Source organism: Amblyomma americanum, chromosome 1 (assembly GCF_052857255.1).
Source record: "Amblyomma americanum isolate KBUSLIRL-KWMA chromosome 1, ASM5285725v1, whole genome shotgun sequence".
NCBI classification, from domain to species: Eukaryota; Metazoa; Arthropoda; class Arachnida; order Ixodida; family Ixodidae; genus Amblyomma; species Amblyomma americanum.
In genome coordinates, this window is record NC_135497.1 from 9,081,281 (window position 1) to 9,105,032 (window position 23,752).

General features: G+C 46.3%; 1 protein-coding gene across 2 annotated transcripts in view; it reads left to right on the forward strand.

Moving 5' to 3' along the window:
- Window positions 1-21,589, forward strand: part of HPS1 (Hermansky-Pudlak syndrome 1 protein) — a 66,494-nt gene extending 44,905 nt beyond the window's left edge. For both annotated transcript variants that reach the window (XM_077642607.1, XM_077642610.1), the window contains 4 exons: window positions 13,875-13,977; window positions 14,395-14,508; window positions 15,709-15,797; window positions 21,417-21,589. In XM_077642607.1, coding sequence (XP_077498733.1) covers window positions 13,875-13,977; window positions 14,395-14,508; window positions 15,709-15,797; window positions 21,417-21,570 — 460 coding nt within the window. In that variant the 3' untranslated portion in view covers window positions 21,571-21,589. The remainder of the gene's footprint in view (window positions 1-13,874; window positions 13,978-14,394; window positions 14,509-15,708; window positions 15,798-21,416) is intronic.
- The last annotated feature ends 2,163 nt before the right edge of the window (window positions 21,590-23,752 follow it).

Sequence of the window (23,752 nt, forward strand, 5' to 3'; positions counted from 1 at the left end):
GCGAAAACACTGGGGAGTGACGTTTTCGCACGCTTTCGAGACTTTCGTCTGCTTTGGTCGATGTGAAACGATGTGGCTTAGCGATGACTGCGACAGCCAGGGAGCAGCTAAATTCGTTGCCGAAAGCTCACCTCGCTCGCTACTTGCAAGCGTGAATGGGCTCATAATCGGAGGCACACTTCTTTTGTGCTTTTTGGCACGTTTCAGCGCCAGAAATGTTCTTTAGAACGGTAAAATTTTGCTCACCGAGCGCACCCCATGGAATGCTACGTCGCAAGTCTGCCTGCGGTCTTTTGGCCACTTTTCGGCATCCAAGCGACTGCGGTTTTCTGGCATCGCAAAGCGTCACGAAAATTTCATTTTCGTTTGGATTCTATCACGGGGGACACCAGCAACGCGATTGCGACCGGTTCGGGCGCGCTTCCGTTCGCATCCGCTGTAAACAGCTGGGGGCACTTGGCACTTGCTTACTCGTTACTAGGCAGGTCATCGGTCATAGTTTTGGTACTTTTATGGCCTGTTCTTTGCCTGAAACTAATTCATCGGCTGTATTAATTTGATACTGCATGTGCAAGAGGGTCGCCGCCACGGCGACGATGCCTCCATTTCGCTCTAAGCGGGTCAAGCTCTTCGTGCGCTTCGAGTAATGCGACCTAAAATGCATGCGTTTGGGTTGGGACTGGAAGAAATTTCGAATAAAACGATATTTTGAGTAAAGCGATTTTGTTATAACGAGGGATTACTGTAATTTATTAGTTTTTATTTTGTTGTGTGCTAGAGTTTTTTTCTCATTAAAAAGCATTCGGCATAGACACTTAAGACTGCTTACGTGTGGAAATGCGAAAATATATCATAGACACAAGACGCAGACATTTGGTTGCGGTTTGTGAACTGAGTGATTTCAGGCAATCAGTCTCTCCTTTTTTTGGAAGTATGACACCACCCACACTTGTACACGCCTGCATAGACACCACCCGGAACGCAGTATGACCATACGAAAATTGGTTTTTGAGAAAAGGAAATGGTGCAGTAACTGTTTCACATCTCAGTGGACACCTCAGTCTTGCCGTAAGGGAAGGTGTAGAGTCCGAGAAGGCATGCAATTGAAGGTGCATATATTGTTGGTTCAACTTGACTAGCACATGTAAGCTATATGCAACGAGAAATCAAATGACATCACCCGGAATGCTATACGACAAACGGTTGCATCGCAACTTTGGTACGAATGCCACCACATGAACACTGCCACATCAGGGTTGGCCAGTGGTGGGTATATATAGATGAACGACATCTATAGGATTATCTCAAGTGGCGTGGTGCTTGGCTTGCTGTGTGCATCATACGGCCACTTGATCACGTCACTCTTTTCTGCATGCCATTGCTCAGATTTTCTGTACCGTCTGAGAGTATATGCACGCACTCGTATGCACGTGACCATGCGTTGTTGAGCTATGTCAGCACTGCTCTCACACGTTAGAATTCGTGACTATAGGCACGCTTGATGGTGCTGCAGATGTGACAGCATAGAAACAATGAAGTGGGCGCTGGCAGACCTGTGGACCTGTAGTAAGACCTGTGACCTGGCCACATTCAGTGTGGAAAACAGCGGGTGTGCTGGTTTGCAGTAGTAACATGCAGGCCAAAACACTAAACAGCATTGCTAGTCTCTGGACAGTTCTCTGTGTGTGGTGTCTAGCACATAGCATCTTTGCTTTCCGACGCATTGCTTTACTCTTGAAATTGGTGATTTCTTCCATCCCAACCAATAACTAGGAAGACTGCTTAGTGTTCCGGCCTGCACATTGCTACCGTTAATTAGCGCGGCCACTGTTTTCTGCACTGAATACGGCCAGGTCGCAGGTTTTATTTTTAATTTTGCCGTCAGCACCCACTGTGTTGTTTTCACCCTGTCACATTCGTGGTGCGATTGAGCATGGCTATATTCACAGATTCCACTTATGAGAGCGCTGTTGTCGCGGCGTGCGAGTGCATGGTCACGTGGGATTTTTTCATATTTCATGGGCTTTTTTTTCAATGTAGAAAAAAGTCTGATCAGTTGCATACATCAAAATAGGAACTGATGAATTAGACGTTTTTTTGAGATGCTTCAATTTCGCTCTGGAATTTTCGCCCAAAATGCAATAGCTAGACAGTTAATTTTTTAACTATTAAAGTGTACCAAATAAGAAAATCCTATGGCTTAATCCATACAGTGGTCAACAATATGGTGGAAGTTACCTCCACCTATTATTCCTTTGTATTTTAAAGTTAACTGAACACCCAGTATAATGCAGGGGACAATATACAGACACGGTAAAAAGAAGCTTACAGTAAAAAACAATATACAAACTCAAAAACGGGAGTCAGCAGTTCTCAAGGTGAAGAAATAAAAATAGCTAAACTGGCGGCACATGCAAACAAAGGAAGCCATGGAAAGAAAGCAAAGGCCAAAATACGCACATGCTCCGGGGCCAATACAAACCACACAGGAGGCAGAGATTGTCAATCTGTAGAAGAAAAGAAGTTTTAGAAACGGGAACAGTACACCCTGTGAAGGTGAAGGGTGTGTCCACATGAGGTGAAAAGGTAAAACCAGCAAAGGCAGTGCTGAGGTACTACTAGAAAGCGTGAAAAATGAGCAAAAACCACATGTCATGAGGTTAGGGAAAAGCTTTGGATGTGAATTGGAGCTGAAGACCTGCAGATCAAAAGCACGTGATTACTCTTGGTAAAAGTATTGTCCCGACTCAGTAGAGCCCTGAGGAGAGCTGAAGATAAAAAACGGTTTACTGGTGAACCAGAAACAGCCCCTGCGCGTTTTCAGCTTCTTTCTCTTCCAGCCTTGCGCTCTTAGATCCAGTTGTCATCTTTGGCATCTTCTTGCATGCGGCATTTGCCCCCCTCCTCAGGAAGCATCGTCTCGATGGTAAGAAACGGAAGTAGGAGGTTAAGATCGGTCCGAGTAGTACGGCTTCATACATACAACATGGATGACGTTGACTTGTGGCTGGCGTTGCTTGGATGTCGATAACCCGTTTGGCACCACCTCATACGTTACGTCGATTAAACGTCTCAGCACAACATAGGGCCCGAAGTATCGCCGTAATAGTTTTTCCGAAAGCCCACAGCGGCGAATAGGCGTCCAGACCGACACCTTGTCGCCAGGTTCATATATGACATGTCTGTGGCGAAGATTGTAGCGTTGTGCATCATACTCCTGCTGAATTCTGATGCGCACACGCGCTAGTTGGCGAGCTTCCTCTGCGCGCTGTGCGAATTCCTCGGCGTCCTGATCGACATCGTCGCCATCGGCATTCGGGAGCAACATGGCAGCATAGTTGTCACTGGTCGCCCATGAAGAAGGCTGAAAGGCGTCATGCGAGTGGTGTCTTGTTGTGCCGTATTGTAAGCGAACGTGACGTAGGGAAGAATTTCATCCCAATTCTTGTGGTCCACGTCGATGTACATACAGAGCATGTCTGCGATGGTGTTATTGAGGCGTTCCGTCAATCCATTGGTTTGAGGGTGATAGGCCGTCGTTTTACGATAACTGGTACCGCTGAGGCGGAGAACGATTTCCAAAAGCTCGGCCATAAATGGAGTTCCTCGGTCAGTTATAATGAGCGCCGGTGCGCCATGCCTGAGGACAATGTTCTCAACGAATAACCGAGCTGCTTCGGTGGCAGTAGCCTTTGTCTCCGCGTAACAAGTTAGATAATCGGTGGCGACAATTATCCATTTAATCCCGGCAGTAGACATCGGAAATGGTCCAAGCAGGTCCATGCCAATTTGCTTGAAAGGTGTCTTTGGCACTTTAAGAGGGTGGAGTAGGCCAGCTGGTTTTGCAGGGGGTGGTTTACGACGTTGACAGTCTACGCACATTCGTACATAGTGCTTCACTGTCACTGGCAGTTTCGGCCAGTAGTATCTGCGTTGTACTTTAGCCAACGTGTGGGTTTAGCCAAAGTGGCCGGCGGTTGGCTCGTCGTGGCAGGCTTGCAAGACTTCTGTGCGGAGAGCTGTTGGGACGAGTAGATGACTGTTCCCCCCCAGGACGGAAGTTCTTCTTGTAAATTACGTCGTTGCGAAGAAAGAATAAAGAGAGGCTGCGTGCGAAAATCTTAGGCACAGCCGTAGTTCGCTTCTCCAAGAAATCAATAAGAGGGAGCAATTCCTGGTCCTCTCTCTGCTGTTGGGAAAGAGTTGCATCATCGATGACTCCTAAAAAAGCAGTGTCTTCATCGGCCATGGTGGAGGGTTCGATCGGTGCTCGCGAAAGGCAGTCAGCATCCGCATGCTTCTTTCCGAATTTGCAAATAACCGTCATGTCGAACTCTTGTAACCGAAGGCTCCAACACACGAGTCTCCCTGAAGGATCCTTCAAGTTTGTCAGCCAACAGAGAGAGTGATGGTCGCTAATGACTTGAAAGGGGCGAGTGTAAAGTAAGGGCGGAATTTCATAACCGCCCATACAACTGCAAGGCATTCTTTTTCTGTTGCCGAGTAGTTCGCTTCTGCTTTAGACAGAGTCCTGCTGGCATAAGCAATCACTTTTTCTACACCACCCTGGCGCTGCACCAATACAGCACCTAAACCCACATTGCTCGCATCGGTATGAAGCAGGGTAGGGGCGTCGTCATCAAAGTGCGCCAGGACAGGTGGCGTCTGTGCACGTCTCCGGAGTTCATTAAAAGCTTGGTGCTCTTCTTCACTGCAGCGAAAGACAGCGTTGTCATGTGTCAGTGAAATTAATGGCCAGGCGATCCATGAGAAGCCAGCAATATTTCGACGGTAATAGGCACAAAGCCCCAGGAAGCGCCGCAACGTCTTTTTGTCCGTAGGTGTAGGGAGCTTTACGACTGCGGAGAGCTTTTCGGGATCAGGCCGGACACCTTCTTGGCTAACGACAAATTGCAGCTCCTCGTAACCGAAGTGGCACATGTCGGGTTTTAGTGTGAGGCCCGCAGATCGTATGGCCTGAAAGACAGCTAGCAAGCGGCGTAGATGCTCCTCGAAGGTGGCCGAAAATACAATCATGTCGTCAAGATACACCAGGCATGTTTGCCACTTGAGTCCCGAGAGCACAGTGTCCATCAGCCTCTGAAATGTTGCTGGTGCCGAGCATAAACTGAATGGAAGAACCTTAAACTCATACAATCCGTCGGGAGTGACGAATGCTGTCTTCTCCCGATCCCTCTCATCTATTTCAAGTTGCCAATATCCACTTTTCAAATCCATTGATGAGAAGTAACGTGCATTTTGTAGCTGATCAAGGGAATCATCGATGTGAGGGAGAGGGTACATGTCTTTTTTGGTCCCTTGGTTGAGCTTGCGGTAGTCAATGCAAAATCGTAATCTGCCATCCTTTTTTTTAACAAGTACCACGGAGGAAGCCCAGGGACTCTGTGACAGCTGGATAACGTCGTCTGTAAGCATTTCGGCCACCTGATGCTGAATGGCTTCGCACTCTTTCGGAGCCACACGGTAAGGATTTTGTCGAATCGGGCGAATCGCGTCATCCGTTATAATTCGATGTTTGGTCAAAGGTGTTTGGCCTATCCGCGATTCTGAAGCAAAACAGTCTCGAAAGTGATCTATGAGATCCAAAAGACGTTCCCGTTCTGAAGATGACAAATTTGGGCTCACATCGACGGTGGGTACGGGCGCCTTGCTCACTGATCCTTCCTGTTGCAGCACAAAACAGTCCTGCGCACTTGGGAGGCTGTCGAAAAAGGGCACAGTTGTGCCTTTCGGAATTTGCTGACGCTCGTCGCTGAAGTTTGTCAGCAGCACTTCGGTGTGCCCATTGGCCAAGCTGACTAGCCCTCTAGCTATGGACACACCTCGGCTGAGTATAAGGGGGACTACTGCCCGTTCGGCGACGCCATCACCGGTATGCGCCACGTCGCACTTCACTTCAACAAGAGAGCATGATGGCGGAGGTAATGTCACCGCTTCATTGGCGACGCGTAAGGGCATCAGTGGTACTTCCGCATAACCAAGGTCTCTGATTTTTGGTGAAGGTAACGACGTTGTCCCGAAAACTTATTACAGCCCCATGAGGCATGGAAAATCCATGCCGAAGATGAGGTCTTTGCAACAGTCGGAGAGATTAACGAAGCTGCCAACGAACACCGAGTTTCCTATTCCTATCCGGGCAGTGCACTTCCCAGTCGGTGCCGGTAGCTGACCCCCAGCGCTTCTTATTAGTGGCCCAGTCCATTCGGTTTTTACTTTGTGCAGCCTGTCAGCCAGTTTTTGGCTAATAATTGAAAAATCCGCCCCGGTACCCACGAGAGCGTGTACCTCCAGCCCATCAATGCAAACGGCGAAGTTGGCGCTAACAATATCGTCTGGGTTGCTCGTCTCTTTCGGCGTTTGCGGTGGAAGTGCGGTAAGGTTGGCGCTATCAGTTTCGTCGTCGGGGCTGCTCATCTGGTGCAGCATGTTTGGCGGTAATGTAGGCGGTATTTTCGGTGGTAGTGCGGCAGGGTCAATGAGAACAGCGGCGTCAGTCACGGATTGTGATCGGCAGTTGCGGCTGTAATGAGGGCTTTGAAACTCTTCCGACTGGTTGCAACCTCCCCTCGCGAGGTTGCGGCTGTTAGTTTCCCCGGCGAGGGCTCGGGGTCCACCGTCCGCTAACGTCAGCATCACTACGACGCGTCGGCGAAGAATAACGCTGTGGAGATGGAGAGCGGCGGCGAAAGCCTGGTGAGTTGGCTTCCCTGCTGAGTGCGAGTCCTCGATTTGGGCAGGGCCAGCGTCGAAATGGCGGTGAGCAGAAGCAGGCGGAAAGGCCTGCCCCTCTTGGCGGTAGCGGCACTACCGATACACATGGCCAGATTGTCTGCAGAAGAAGCAGAGTGGTCGGCTGTCATAAGAGCACCACATGTCAGTTCGGCACGGTTGAGAGCAGCCAGGAGGTGCCCACTGAGGCCCCTGGAAGAACCGCGCCTGCTGACGGCTCGGTAAGCTCGGTGGGGCGTGGTCTGGCGGCGGGCCACAAAGGACTGCCGCATAGCTAGCGGGTTGCGGCTCCGGCTCGTAGTAAGGCGCAGTAATGACGGCCATGTTGCTGTTGGGTTGTGGCACGTGGTATGGTTTGCAAATGGCTGCCGCGTTGTCAACTGGGTGAGACTCCTTGTATGGTACATACGATGACAGGCCGTACCGGAGCTCTTTCCTTACGGCTGCTGTGATGGCCTCTGGTGACTGAGCGCTCGTAGCAGTAATTCGCTGCAACTCCTCAAGGACAATTTCTCGAATGAGTTCTCGAAGAGTGGTCCTATCGGTTGCAGTGAGCGCCGCCGCAGTCGTTGGAACACCGTTGAAGGGTCGGTCGTACTGGCGGCACCGTTCTTGGAGGGCTCGCTCTATAGCTGTAGTGTCCTTGACGAACTCACTGACGGTTTGAGGTGGGTTGCACACCAAGCCGGCAAACACCTGCTTCTTGTCGCCATGCATGAGATGTCGTAGCTTCCTTTGCTCAGTCATATCGGGGTTGGCACGGCGAAAAAGTCGAGCCATGTCTTCCGCAAACATAGCTACGCTTTCATTCGGCTTCTGGACATGCACTTCAAGCAGGTGCAGCGCATTCTCTCGTCGACCAGGACTGGCAAAAGTGTCCACCAACTGGCGGCGGAAGTCATTCCATGTGGACAAGCTGGCCTCGTGGTTTTCAAACCAAGTTCTAGCATTATCCTGATGTGCAAAATAAATGTTGCAAAGCTTCTGGTCCGCGCTCCATTGGTTGAACTTGGCCACTCGTTCAAACTGGTCAAGCCAGTCTTCCACATCTTCAAACGCGTTCCTGCGGAAGGCGCAGGAGTGGAAGGTGTCATGGCTTGGGAGGCCTGGCAAACTGACGTTTGAAAAGTCGCCCGGCAGATTGTTGTCTCCCGGGCAAGGCCTAGACGGCGGCGGCTAGCGTGATGAACAGGCGTGTCGATGTCCGGGACGCGCTGTGGACTGCCAGGAGTCCTATTAATACCCAGCACGCTCCACCAGTGTCACGACTCTGTAGAACCCTGAGGAGAGCTGAAGATAAAAAACGGTTTACTGGTGAACCAGAAAGAGTCCCTGCGCGTTTTCAGCTTCTTCCTCTTCCAGCCTTGCGCTCGTAGTTCCAGTCGTCATCTTTGGCGTCTTCTTGCATGCGGCAGTATAAAATAAGATTAAAGAAATTTTAATGTTAAAAAACGGAAACTGTGTAGAATGCACTGCAACGACAATTGCAAGCACAGCAGAATGAAGGAAAAAAGAAGACTGACCCAAGAGTTGAAGATGAAAATATCACAAATAGTCCATAGTGTGCAAAAGCACTTGAAAACAGTCGGGAGGTCTAATTGTGGATGAAGGGTGTACTTACACACACATTAAAACAAGAAATGGTTAAAACACTGTCCGCTTGTAAGCTAAATTGAAGGTAGTAAAGGAGACATTTGGGCAAGTTGGTACTGATTCATCATGACAAAACCAGTGCACACTTTGACATAGCACAAAGAATGACACCACAAGTGCTGACTCACAACTGAAGTTATATGCATTTATTTTATTTATAGAATACTCCAGACCCTAAGATAGGCCCAAGCAGGAGGGACAAAAAACAACAACAAAAAGAAATGCAGCAAATTACATTGCAGAAAGCTAACAAATGAGTAATAGGACATAGTGAAGAACAAGGAAAAACAACTCGTCAACTATCAATAAGAAATTTTGTCAATGGCATCGATGCTGTTTACAACCTCAGATGGGAGTTCATTCCATTTGAGTTATTGTGTGAGGAAAAAAATGAGTATTTCAAACATTGATTCTGGTACTGTACAGTGTTAGTGATTCTGTGTGATGATGTCATGTTAGTCGCGTTGTGATCGGCTTAATTAATAAATCAGGGCTCATGGAGAGTTTGTTAATTTTGATTAAGAAAATAACTTTCAATCTGAGTTTTTCTTTGTGTTTGCGATGTTTGTATACTGTGTTGTGTCATAAGAATGGTTGGTGAGTCAGTAGAACAATATTTATTAAAGATGAATCGTACAGATTTTCGCTGAATCATTTCCAGTGCCTTGACGTTTTGTTTTGTTAAGGGTCTCAGACGATGCATGCATTCTCAAGTTTCGGTCTCGTGATGAATGTGTAGGCTAAATGCTTTCCACTAGAAGGGGCACCTTTTAATCTATGCCTAAGGAAGCAAAGTTTCTGAAAGGATGACGTACATATGTTGGTTATGTGCTTATTCCCGGCTAAGATTATTGGTTATAGTAACACCTAAGTATTTGTATTCGTTAACTTCCTCAAGCAGATGATTTGGAAGGGCATACGGAATTGATAGGCTATTTTGTTTTTTGGTCACTTTCATAGAGACTCTTTTGTCATTGTTAAGCTTCATCTCCCATCAATTGCATCATGAGTGAATGTTCTGAAGGTTAAAATTAAGAATGACTTGGTCTTCATAGAATCTGATTTCATGAAACAAAACACAGTCATTGGCAAAAAGCCTAATTTGCACTGATTGACTAATTACAACCACAATGTCATTGATGTGGACCAAAAACAAGAATGGTCCCACTGCGCTTCCTTGCGGCACGCCAGAAGTGACCGGAAAGCTGTTTGAACAATGGGCATCAATACTAAAGAACTGGGCACGTAATATACAGTAACCACCTAAAACTGCACATGTCAGAACCACGTGGGAACAAATTAACGGGTGTGGCAAGAAAGAGGTAACTAAACATGAGCAGAGTGCAGCTGATTGTCCAAATAGCAGAATTCCCTGTCTGAAAGGGCCATGGAAGGTTCACTGATGCACCGGTTAGCATTTTGGTGGTGCCTTCCTTCTTGTTCTTTGTGTTATGTCTGTCAAAAGTGTGTGCTGTTTTTGTCATGACAAAATTGAAGGGTTGGTTATGCATAGGTTACTCTCCTTTGTTAAAACTTTTTGTCTTCCATCAATGGCTGACATATCATTTTCAAAAATTATATAAAGCGCACTTAGGACAACAGACAAGGGAGACCAAACAACACAAGCGCTTACTCGCAACTGCGCGTTTATTCGAGAAACACACAAAAGGAAGAACAATCACAAACAAAACAAAAGCCATCGCGCCGGCGTGACAGGAAAAGTGCTCATACAGGTGCGTCAAGATAACAAAACTCTCTTTCATGCAAAACCACCATAGGGTCGGCAACACACGTGTGCTGATTCTTACGGATGTGATAGGCCTCTGAAATCTCTCTGGTTAGCTGATTAGGGTGTCGGAACAAGATATTAGTTTGGTCAAGCAAAGGCTTGCAGCCGCTGCATTTCGAACAGTGCTTAGCGAGATTAGATGAAGGCGACTTATTCAATGACAAAAAATGCTCTTGCAAGCGCACATTAAGGCAGCGGCCCGGTTGACCGATATAGGTCCGGCCACAAGAAAAGGGAATGTGATACACCACTCCTTTTGAACATCTGACATAGCGGTTCTTGTGATTCACAGTGCAGCACCGCTTTCGTTTATCACATACACCGCTGCTAGAGCGAGCAGCAACCTTCGCACAAACACTACTAACTTTCTGAGGGGCAGAGAAGAGAACATTAACACCATATCTGTTACCCACGTTTTTTAGTTGATGAGAAAACCGATGAACATAAGGTATGACTGCAATATTTTTCTTTTTCTCCTCAGAACCCTTCAAAAGTCACCTATTGAACTCTTTTACTTTTTTGAGCACCTTGCTAGAAGCTAGAAACAGCACGTCCTCTGGAAATCCAGCCAATTTTAGTCTGTTCACTTGCTCGCAGAAACTTTCCTTCATTTCGTGAGGGCACGACTTGAGCAAAGACGATCCTAGGCAGGAGACAGCAATGCCGCTCTTCACAATTTTTGAGTGATTTGATTGATAATTTAAGAGTGGTTTATCAGACCTCGGAGAATACCTCCAGCACACATGATCCTGCACGAAATGAAGTTTTGTGTCAAGGAACTGCAGGCAATCGTTTGTAGGAGTTTCAAAGGTGAACTGTAATCCACGCCCATATTCTTTAAAAATCTTAATAATGTCGACCACCCTCCTTGTAAATTCATGTCGGTCAACAAACACCAGATAATCATCGACATACCTGAAAATCTTTTTTGCAAGGCCACTCTGATTCTTTTCAATATAAGAGTCAACTCGAGACAGGAAGATATCACTGAGGATGGGCGCTACTTTGGATCCGATACAAACACCTGTCGTTTGAATAAACAAATGCCCATTCCAGTCAACAAAAGTAGAAGCCAGATAAAACGACAGCACTTCTAAAAACGAAGGAATGGAAATACCACAGGCATTGACAAAGCATTGTTCATCATTATCCTCGGTAATGCAATCACTAACAAATTTCATCAGTGTGTCATGTGGCAGCGAGTAGAAGAGGTCCTTAACATCAATACTAAATGCAGACGCTCCTTTAGGATTATGATTCTTAAGGTAGTCGACAACAGCCAAAGAATTTGGCGTCTGATATGGGTCCGCTAAGGTAAGACCTTTTAGGTGCTTTTGCAGGAAGCATGAAACGACATGTTGCCAAGTCGACCGCTCAGTGACAATAGCACGGAAGGGTATGTCGTCCTTATGCGTTTTGGCTGAAAAGAAGACTTCGAGCCTTAGGCCTTCAGCCTTTTTAACGCTAGAGCGCAAATTCTCTAGGTTTAAAAGCGACAAGAGTTTCAGAGCATTTTCCTTGACCTTTGTAGCTTTGACTTTAACAGGTCTAAAATGTGCTTCCATTGCCGAATAAGCCTTTTTCTTAATAAGCCCTTCCGTGCTATTGTCACTGAGCGGTCGACTTGGCAACATGTCGTTTCATGCTTCCTGCAAAAGCACCTAAAAGGTCTTACCTTAGCGGACCCATATCAGACGCCAAATTCTTTGGCTGTTGTCAACTACCTTAAGAATCATAATCCTAAAGGAGCGTCTGCATTTAGTATTGATGTTAAGGACCTCTTCTACTCGCTGCCACATGACACACTGATGAAATTTGTTAGTGATTGCATTACCGAGGATAATGACGAACAATGCTTTGTCAATGCCTGTGGTATTTCCGTTCCTTCGTTTTTAGAAGTGCTGTCATTTTATCTGGCTTCTACTTTTGTTGACTGGAATGGGCATTTGTTTATTCAAAAGACAGGTGTTTGTATCGGATCCAAAGTAGCGCCCGTCCTCAGTGATATCTTCCTGTCTCGAGTTGACTCTTATATTGAAAAGAATCAGAGTGGCCTTGCAAAAAAGATTTTCAGGTATGTCGATGATTATCTGGTGTTTGTTGACCGACATGAATTTACAAGGAGGGTGGTCGACATTATTAAGATTTTTAAAGAATATGGGCGTGGATTACAGTTCACCTTTAAAACTCCTACAAACGATTGCCTGCAGTTCCTTGACACAAAACTTCATTTCGTGCAGGATCATGTGTGCTGGAGGTATTCTCCGAGGTCTGATAAACCACTCTTAAATTATCAATCAAATCACTCAAAAATTGTGAAGTGCGGCATTGCTGTCTCCTGCCTAGGATCGTCTTTGCTCAAGTCGTGCCCTCACGAAATGAAGGAAAGTTTCTGCGAGCAAGTGAACAGACTAAAATTGGCTGGATTTCCAGAGGACGTGCTGTTTCTAGCTTCTAGCAAGGTGCTCAAAAAAGTAAAAGAGTTCAATAGGTGACTTTTGAAGGGTTCTGAGGAGAAAAAGAAAAATATTGCAGTCATACCTTATGTTCATCGGTTTTCTCATCAACTAAAAAACGTGGGTAACAGATATGGTGTTAATGTTCTCTTCTCTGCCCCTCAGAAAGTTAGTAGTGTTTGTGCGAAGGTTGCTGCGCGCTCTAGCAGCGGTGTATGTGATAAACGAAAGCGGTGCTGCACTGTGAATCACAAGAACCGCTATGTCAGATGTTCAAAAGGAGTGGTGTATCACATTCCCTTTTCTTGTGGCCGGACCTATATCGGTCAAACGGGCCGCTGCCTTAATGTGCGCTTGCAAGAGCATTTTTTGTCATTGAATAAGTCGCCTTCATCTAATCTCGCTAAGCACTGTTCGAAATGCAGCGGCTGCAAGCCTTTGCTTGACCAAACTAAAATCTTGTTCCGACACCCTAATCAGCTAACCAGAGAGATTTCAGAGGCCTATCACATCCGTAAGAATCAGCACACGTGTGTTGCCGACCCTATGGTGGTTTTGCATGAAAGAGAGTTTTGTTATCTTGACGCACCTGTATGAGCACTTTTCCTGTCACGCCGGCGCGATGGCTTTTGTTTTGTTTGTGATTGTTCTTCCTTTTGTGTGTTTCTCGAATAAACGCGCAGTTGCGAGTAAGCACTTGTGTTGTTTGGTCTCCCTTGTCTGTTGTCCTAAGTGCGCTTTATATAATTTTTGAAAATGAAAAGCCAACTAGCTCAGATGTCAATTCTGCTTCTGACATATCAACTGTTGTAATCTGAGAGGAGAGTCCCAGATATGTTTTGTACTGATAGGTTGTGTTGCTCGCATTCTGCTCAATACGTAAGGGAGGTCAAGTAAGTCGTGCTGGAATGGCAATCGGTGTGTGTTGGTGCAAGCTGCCTCTGCCTGTTGACCATTGAGCATATTTTTGCCAGCTTGCATGGAACAGAAACTGCAACACTGGTGTTGTGCTGAGCGGCTACATTATGTGAAACTTTGGGAAAGAATGCAATGACTGCCATGTGATTTTCTTCTCCTTTCGTCATGTCAGCCTCCTCCTAAGCTGTAATGTCTCGCAAAGAGGGCATTGTGGAAGTCATGATTAGTGGCTTTATTTCTAGATGGGAGAGGGTGAACTTGCATGCTTCAGATGAAATGACATTTGCCTTGACTATGCGTGTAAACAGTTTTTCTGCACAGTACCCTGGCCTGCTTCATTTTGTGTACATAAACCGAACAGCCAACCGCATGCTAGCAACAAGCATCAATGCTGCAGAACTTCATGCCATGGTAATGTGCATGTCTCCCACTACTCTCATACTTGCATTTTGTTTAGGGACATCTAGGCTCAAAGTGCAATACTGAAGGCTGTATTTTCAGGGTTGCCATTTCTGTGTTCATGCCGCCCTACGTAGACACACGAGATGAGTTGGCATTGTGTTTTTGACAGCTATAGAAAGCAGTGGTTAATATTATGGTTAATGTTATCTTGAGAACCACAGAAAATTTTTTACTGCGCTGGTTGGCGCTTCACAAGAAGATCACATACAAGAAAACCTTGCCCTCATTTTCGTGGGGTACGACATGTGGCAGAGGCTAAAAAAAGATTGTACAAGTAATTGGGCCACAGACTGCAGTTACTCTGAATGCTGTCCTTAACATGAAGACTTGACATGTGCACATGCTTTGCCCATTGTATGTCCGCAGGTGTGGAGAGGTTGGGAGTCTGCCCAGCGCTACAGCCACGAGGGATCTTTCACCGCCATGTGGGCAGATGGGGACCTGCACTTCTCATACACCCTGTGGTTTGAGAACCACGCAGTGAGTTGGCGCTTGCGTTGCTCTGCTTCTGACTGCTCTGCTCTCCGCTCCTCACATGGTTGCACCTTTAGGATATTGTTCTTCTGCTAGTTGTAGCTGCCATGATGGCCCGGAAGACATGGGTTCAATGATCCTGGCCACGGCGATCGAATTCCTACGGAGGTGAAATGCTAGAGACTGTGCATTGTCAGTGCACCCCAGGTGGTCGGAATTATCCATATAGCCCGAGTCACTTTGGCAATACACAGATGCCAAGAGTATGCTGATCGCAGTCTCAAGTAGTAAAGAAAATTCAAGAAGTCTGGAAAGTAGCAAAACTGAATTGCTTGTCTAGAAGAAAACCATAGGCCTTAGCATGCTATCCCGCACTTCGTCGGACTGTGACCTGCTGGACATCCGAGGCTGCTATGTAGCTTATCATTCATCACACTCAATCAGCTGTGTATAAAGGAGAGGGGAGCTGGTGTCGGTGGCCCCAACAGCGCTTCGTGTCTCGGACTACAGGGAGCGCAACCTCCACACTGTTCATGAATCTCTCTTAGCGCGTAGTCTTTCTGTACTACTTCTTTTCTAACAGGTCTTGTGTGATTTGTTTGTCTTCCTTTTTCGCTGGAATAACAGCATTGCTCGGATTGTTTTCATTAGGCTGGTTTCATGCTTTTCTTTGTGCATTTATTTTAACTTTGGTCGGATGTTTTCATTAGGCTGGTTTCATGCTTTTCTTTTAACTTTGGGGCATATAAATAACCCCCTACAATATTTGCTGATCGGTCCCTAGGTGTTTGTAGTAGTATATAAGTAAACTTTTCAGTTGAAATATATATCTCTAGCTGTGGTTTAGGAATTTTCTGCTACACAGCTACTGTTGAAAATGACTCATGCCAAACAAAAATTATGGGCTCACAATCTATTAAGGTTTAATTCTGGTTCATCATTGTTAGTGCTTCGTGTGCCACAAGTTGTTAGTGGCAGTCTTGGTGTTGGTGAGCCCGAACTTAAACTGCCTGTGACATATCGCATGACAACACCATTTGGCTTAAAATGCACGAGCAATGATTCGGATGTCAACAGTTTTTTTCAAGCCCTCAAGCTCTCCTTACAAACGACTGATACCAAAACTTTCCTCTCAGGATTATTTCATTGCAAAAATATGCAGGAGCAAAGAAAGCACTTTCATTTGGTTATTCAATTGCTTACCAGGGCAAGACTGTGAAGCCCAAGTGTGCCGTAAATCCTGCAAGCCTGCAGCAAATGGCCTACCCTGGAGTAGTTTCCAGCAGTTTTTATGGGTGAGTTGTCCTTGGAAAGCGTTTTCATCAACTTGTGCATTTTTTAGCCGCCGCGGTGGCTCAGTGGTTACGGTGCTCGACTGCTGGCCCGAAAGACGTGGGTTTGATCCCAGCCGCGGCGGTCGAATTTCAATGGAGGCGAAATTCTAGAGGCCCGTGTACTGTGCGATGTCTGTGCACATCAAAGAACCCCAGGTGGTCGAAATTTCCGGAGCGTTTCACTACGGCGTCCCTCATAGCCTGAGTCGCTTTGGGACGTTAAACCCCCATAAACCATAAACTTGTGCATTCTGATATTTCGCAGAACATTAAGAAACTCCAAGTGGTCAAATATAATTCATGGCTCCCCCCACTATTATAGCATGTCTCGTTGCCCAGTGTTGCTTTGGTTCTTAGAAGTAATTGTAGTTGTACACAACATTGGGGACTCGCCCCACTCCGTCCCCTTTGGATTGCTTTTCCGTGGTGTCCCTACAAGGGACACCACGGACAAGGGAGGGCGCCAGCGTCACTAACAAGGGAGGGCGCCAGCGTCACAGCGCCATGAACCGACGTGATTGCTGCGCGTATGTGGGAGACAGCTCTCTCTCTTGGGTTTGGGAACTCGACGCATGCTGGCATTCCGGCATGGCGCTGCGCCGGAATTAAAGAACCCTGTGTGGTCGAAATTTCCGAAACCCTTCACTACGGCGTCCCTCATAGCTTGAGTTGCTTTGGGACGTTCAACTCCAGTAAACCAAACCAATTCAACGACTTCCAGAGAATGTGTGTATGGTGAGCCATCTGGAAAAAGGGATTAAATAAGGTGGATTGTGCAGTGATTCCAGTTAATATAGCAATAACTTTCTAGGCAAGACAGCACGCTCAGCATCTTAGCACCAGTGATCGTTAACACTGTAGACTCTTAACGTTCGTAACCTGACTTCGGTACCCAATCCTAATGCTCGTTTCTCACCAACGTTAGTTAAGTGAGTGACTTTCTGTGGCTGCCGCTCAGTGCGATCACCGACTTCGATGAGGACAAGATGCAAAAATGCCCATTAGCGCACATTCATTGCCCCGAGACGGTCTAGGCAAACCAACAGTTTAACGCTATGGCATAGCCCTGGAGGCAAAAGGCACAACGTATGGTTTTATGTCCACCAGGACAGGACGGCAAACCTCATAAACAATGTTAAACGATCGGCATGTGACCTGACCTGGTTAACACTAAATTCTTTTGTGAAATATGAAGGAAGCTCGCTTTTTAGTCACAGGCACCATTGGCAGATATATACATGAAACAAACGTCAGTGCGTGAACTGCGGTGAGCTGTAGTGCACCTGCATTGCGCAATCAATAGCCGCGCATGCGGTTCCTTTGCTGTGCGCTTGTGTCCACTTTTGCAGTTAGTTACAATTCATAATTCGAAATATGTGTTCCACAAAAGATAAAACGTAGACGTCTTAGTAGTAAAAGGAGCACAGCTCTTCAACGTCACTCTGGCCGCTGCTGCTGCTTGCACCGTGCAGCACTCACAATCTCTCACCTGAATTGTGTGGTTTCTCGGCTCATTTACACAAAACCAGCTATATTCTCTGTTCAGGGACACCGCAAAACATTACGCTGCCAGGCAGCATTCGCAAGCACCGTGCAGTAACTGCTACACCAACGCCATACGCACAGCCCAAGATTGTGCTGGTGAGGGCTTTTAGATTTGGTTCATACAGGGTGCCACCAGCAAAGTAAGATGGCGGTGACCAGTCATCGAAACTAAAATCAGGTATAACAGGCTGCAGTTTCAAGAAACTGCATTTGGCAGCAACTGAAATGGCCTGCAGGGTGCTGTTATACTCCAGTGACAAATTACAGCACATTAAAATGTGTCCCTCTGTTAATCAATTGACAGACATCAAAATTTTCACACTCATAACTTCAACTTGTTAACTTTTTGTTTCAGTAACAAGAGAATTTTTGAGAACGAGCTGTTTCTTTGTGTCTAGAGGTGTCTAGAAGCATTTGGCAGCGTCTTATGTTCCTGTGCCTCACCTGATGACAACGAAAGTGGCACGCTGCATCTGTGTCTAAGGGGTTGTCACCCAACCATGGAGAAGTGCTACTCTATCGTGGTCATGTAATGAGGGTTGAGTGCCCCAAGATGACAAAGGTACATGAGGCATGTGCAAAGGGTGGTCACAGAATCGGTTATGGCCAGAAAACTGGTGCAGCTCAACTGGCTAATGGGCTAGTAACAGTGACGCTGTAAAATATGCATTTGGCACCATGTGAAGTAGCGTTTTCCATCTGTTGCAGCACTTTCATTACCGTTGTCATTGTTTAATCATACATGTGATCTAAATGTATAAATCATGTATGGCAAACTCGGTAGAGAAATGAAGACAGCAGGAACAGAAGAACAGAACAGTTGGGGCCATCTGTTGCTACTGCCTTGATTTCTTTGGTGCCACTTAACTGCAAACTTTCAAACATGTCACCTTGGACACCACTAAATACTAGTTTTGTCACTTGTTAAATGTCTGCTTCCTGTGACATTGTGTTTCTGCATGCCCAAACAGCTGGCCACATGTCATACTTGAGCATTGTGAACTAAGTCTATCAGGTGCAAAAAAGGCCAAGGGATCGAGAACTAGCCTGCAGTGCACTGCTATCGAAATAAATTGAAACCTGAAGAATTTGCCACAGATGCTGAAAAATTTCCCTGTGGTCCTATCTCGCTGATGTTGAATAGTATATGCTCCCGAAAACAAAACCTCATACTTGCGCATACATTTAGCCTGGTAAAATTTCTCAAAGCAACCTTTGAGAAACTGATGCCCTCACATTACAATTGCTTATAGTTTCTGCAGACAGTAATTGCCATCGTACTTGAAGCAAAATTTGTCAGTGATCAAGAGCAGGGTCCACTTGACTGCCATATCAGCTAATGGCGTTTCTCTGCTTGGCAGTTTCTTGTTGACTCAGTTTTACGAAAGATAAGGCACCACTGCAGTGACTGTGTGAATCAGAATAAAGCTCTGAGTATTAGTTTACCAACCGTCCTCGTTAGTGATGTCAATAAACAAAATGTTTAATGATAATTTAAAACCTGTAGTGTCACTGAGTTGTATGTGTGTTCATCACCAAATAAAAGGAAATAACTCGGCACTAATAAATACACTTTGCCAAACGGACAGTTTTTTTTTTCTTGATACTTCAATAAAGCTTGTTGGGCTAGTGGTTCATTTTAGACATTTAGAAACTGCTGCGTGGAAGGGACAGGGGCAGTGAAAGAAGCATTAATGACATGTTTTTGCGTGTGTTGTTACTGTTGTGTCACTGTCCCTCTCTTGCAGCACTTTCTGAGCCTTTTTTATGTGTATGGAGTTCTTACAATGTTAGAAAACAGCAGTTGGCAACAGTGGGGTTCTCCACTAACCATTGGCAGCAGTGAACGAAAGCAACAGTTTAATGTTTCATTCTAGTAAGCAAATCGGAAGAATCAAAATTCTCATACTTTTAATTTGTTCCTGTGATAACGGCTTTTGTTTAGACAACGAGAAAAGCTTTAACAATGGGCTTTTCCTGGTCGCAGAGGAACTCTATGTGATAGTCATAAATGTGGGCATATCTTCAGTGCCAACTTGCAGTTGTGTCCAATCTTAGCAACAGTTTGCATCATAAAGCAAAATTGCTGCCATTGTAGGAGAATGATTCGGCGCTATCACACCTATTTGTATCCATACAGTCCCCAATTCATTACGTGGTCATCATATGTGATTGTGCTGTTAGCATTGAAAATGTGGGCATAGCACAAGGCTTGATAGCATGGATAAAACAAACGCATGCTTAAAGGAAGAAAAATGAGCTAAAACAGATGACCGGTTCAGGACCCATATGGGTTCCTTGTGAACAAGAGACCTTCACCAGTCCCGAAATGTCATCTGTTTTAGCTCATTTTTTTTCTTCGTTTTGGCAAGTGTTTGTTTGGCCATGCTATCATTTCGTCTTTGCCAGACGAAATTTTGTCAAACCTTGGACTACATTTACATTGCACAATTAAGGCTGCTGATGCTTGCAAGAGGTGGCTGTTTTCCAACAGTAGCGCAGTACTGTCCTTGTCATTGGCGTAGTTTTCAAGGCCATTAATCATCATCAGCATGATTATGCCCACTGCAAGACAAATACCTCTCTCATATCTTTTCATTTAACCTTGTCCTAAGTTAAGCCCGTTGTGCCTTAGGCGGTGCAGGCTGGGCAACATTATTTTTCTTTCTTTTTCCTCTGCCCACACTAATATACGTCCTGAGCTAGCTGTAGGCACCCTATCCCCACAAACTGCTTAATCTCATTCACCCACCTAACCTTCTGCCGTCCCCTGCTACGCTTGCTTTCTCTTAGTGTCCACTTCTTTACCCTTCAGGACCAGCGGTTATCTTGTCTTCGCATTACATGCCCTGCCCAAGCCAATTTCTTCTTGATTATGACTAGGATGTCATTAACATGCATTTATTCCCTGACCCATCTTGCCTTTTTCCTGTCTGTTAACGGTAAACCTATCATTTTCCTTTTCATAGCTCAAAGCATTGTTCTCAATTTAATTTGAACCCTTTTCATTAGCCTCCATGTTTCTGCCCCATAGGTGAGTAGCGGTAAGATACAGCTGTTATATATTTTTTACTTGAGGGATATTGGTAAACTCCCGGTCACGGCAGTTGCATTTCGATGGAGGTGAAATGCTAAAGGCCCATGTTCTGTACATTATCAGTGCACGTTAAAGAACCCCAGGTGGTCGAAATTGCCTGTAGCCCTCCACTACGGCATCCCTCATAGCCTGAGTCGCTTTCGGATGTTAAACCCCACAAAACATGAGGTTCCATAGCGCAAAATGAAAGGACAAGACAGAACACAAGCTCTATCCCTGCAGACTTTTTCATTTTCTGCTATGAAACCTCATGTAAATTACCCACTAGCCCGAACCATCACCGCACAAAACAAGCAAGCAATATTGGTAAACTGCTATTTAAGATCTGAAAGAACCTGCCAAATGCACTCCAGCCCATTCTTATTCTTCTTGTCCTTTCACTCTTGTGATCCATGTCTGTGGTCACTACTTGGCCTAAGTAGATGTATTCTCTTACCACTTACAGCGCCTCGGTACCAAATGTAAACTGCTGTTCCTGTCATTCGAGACTGTTGAATATTACTTTGGTTTTCTGCATATCAATTTTTATACCCACCGTTCTGCTCTGCCTGTCTCGGTCGTTGATCACGCTTTGCAATTCATCCCCTGAGTGACTTAGCAAGGCAATGTCACCAGCAAATCACATATTACTGACGTATTCTCCATTAACTCTTTTTCTTAATGGTTCCTGATTCAGGCCTCTGAATCCCTCCTGTGAACAGGTGATGAATAGCATTGGCGAGATCGCGTCTCTCTGCCTGATAGCCTTCCTCATTGGAATTTTATAACTTACTTTATGAAGGACTGTGGTGGCAATATAGCTGTTATAGACCATTATATCTTCAAGATCATTAGTATCACTCATTCAGTCATGCACACATTTTTCCCTGGAGCCATTGTTTGCCTGAATTTTTTCACTGCACAGTTTGGTAGAAAGGTGCACCCCTTTGTTTTTGCAGGCAACTGATGCGCTACTGCTTCCCGGATGTGTCACTGGAACAGCTCTCGTGCCTGGAGTTCATGTGTGCCCATGCCAACAGCATCCCCGCTTCTACCATACTGGAGCAGCTGCAACAACTGCCATTATCTTTGAGGGATCTTTGCTTCCAATGAAGGACTGCATCTCAGCCAAGTCATTTGCCTGTTCCCAGTTTGCACATGCATGTAGCAATGCAGCTGCTGCTGCAGCAAAACATATCAACCTTTAGAAACGAGGCAGACTTTTGTGGTGACTAACATCACACTGTCAAAGGAGGAAAAAAAATGTACTCTCAGGGATGGCACATAGGCCTATAAATTGGGAGAGGGGTGGGTTAAAGGGGTTAAGGAAGTGCAGGTTACATTCTGCTGAGCAGGCTGGTTTTGCGGACAAAGCCCAACAGGGAGCAAAGCATGGTACACACTTTGGCCCCCGGTGCACTCTTCTAGCAAATCAACTCGGCGGCCTGTGCGTTTAGTACGTATGGGTTCCAAATTGGATAGTCCCACAGCAAGTGCTGGATTGTCGATAGTGCTCCAGTGCAATCTCATGCCCTTGGTGTATAAGTGCACTACCTGGCAAGAACATCTTTCGTAAGTGCGAGACTGGTGCGCGCTTTGTAGACGGGTACCTGGGCTCCATGAGGCAGTCCTTTAGGTAATGGGCAAGCGTTCTCGGGAACCGATTTTTGCAGTCATGCATTCACCACTTGCCTCTCTCCTTGAGTGCTGCGCGAAGCCTATCAGAGTCATGGCATGGGGATGCACGCATGTCTAGAGGAAGGGCCACCCGTGAGTGGTTACTTGGAGTCTCGCTCACCAAGGCATGCGGCAGCACTGGCGTAGCCAGAGAATTTTTTTGGGAGGAGCACAGGACAAATGACAAATGGAGGGGGGGGGGGGGGGGGGGGCATTATCACAAAATTGATGGTGGTAGGAAGGATCTCTGCAAGCAGGAACTGGGAGGAGTTCCTGCTTACTCTGATGACCTTGCGATTTTTACATACGGTGATATGTCAGGTGGCGTCATGAGCGCGTCGAAATTCAGGATTAGTAACTGGCCACTGCACTATCCAGTATGGGGTCACTCTGCGTCCAGCCGGCCGGGCGTTATTCAAGTACGCAACACGTTTTCCCAACCCGTGGCGCAGAGTCGCAGCCACTGCAGGTCCGGGTGAAATAGGTAACGGCAGGTCACGCTAGGAAATAGTTTATTATCCTAACGCGAGGTAAAGCACACTGCGGAAGAATGTTCTATCCGTAAAATAGATGTTCAGCAGCTCACCAGGTCCTTGACGTCGTCTGGCGTTGGTGCTCGGGGGCCGGCGGGCAGCGAAAGGGGTCCGTGGGGCACTCAGGTCAGGTCCGGCAGCGAGAGTCCTTCCCGCTGCATGTTCCCCCCTTTTATCCCCTCGGTCATTGCCTCCCTAGCAGCAAATCGTTGCCGTCAAGCTTAGGCATGCTACCCTCTCCGCAGAAGGCAGCGCGCTGCCGTGACGTCACGTCAGTAGTGCTGGGGCGGAAATGAGCAGAGTCGCAGGGGTGCCTTCTCTCCACATTCCTGGTGGCCAGCACGCCCGTGTTTACGTTCGCCGCTGGCACGAGGGACGAGGAGGGGATACCAGTGTATCCCACACCAGTCAGGTCTCTCTACAGAGAAGGACATGGTGCTCTATGGTGATGATAATTTTCTGCCTAAAATTGCGTGTTAGCGGTACTTGGAGAAGTATTACCATCTGAAGTTGTGATGGACCTCAGGGTCCACCCGCTGTTGCATGGACGCCTCAAAGGAGCAGAGCTGAGACAGCCACGAAGGAAAAGAATGAAGCATTGTTTTTTTAAATTTTTTATGAAGATGAAACGCTGATGCACGAGAGGCACAGCCCCACGTGAACTTGCAAATGATGATGACATCGTCATCCGTCGATGAAGAAGTTCCAACATCCTGCCTGGCTCAAAATGATATTAGGTAAACTCCATGGGGTACAGGAGCTGGACGGGACGATTTACTATAGTCCGCGATGGGAACCATAGGGAGCAAGAGCACACTTTGCCATCGCGCTCACGATGAAGGTCTTCAGTTTTTGCAAGGGACCAGAGATATGTCTCGGACATTGTCGTTCACCAAGAAGCACTATTGTTCCAGGCTTCAACGGGTTGGGTTGCTTTACCTGGTTTGTTGCAAAGTTTCTGAGGTCACTCAGGTACTTTTATTTATTTATGTATTTATTCAGATACCTACAGCGCCCTGAAACGGGAATTATTGTGGGGGGGGACATAGAAAAATTGTACAGGTAGCACAATTCAGCAACAAAAA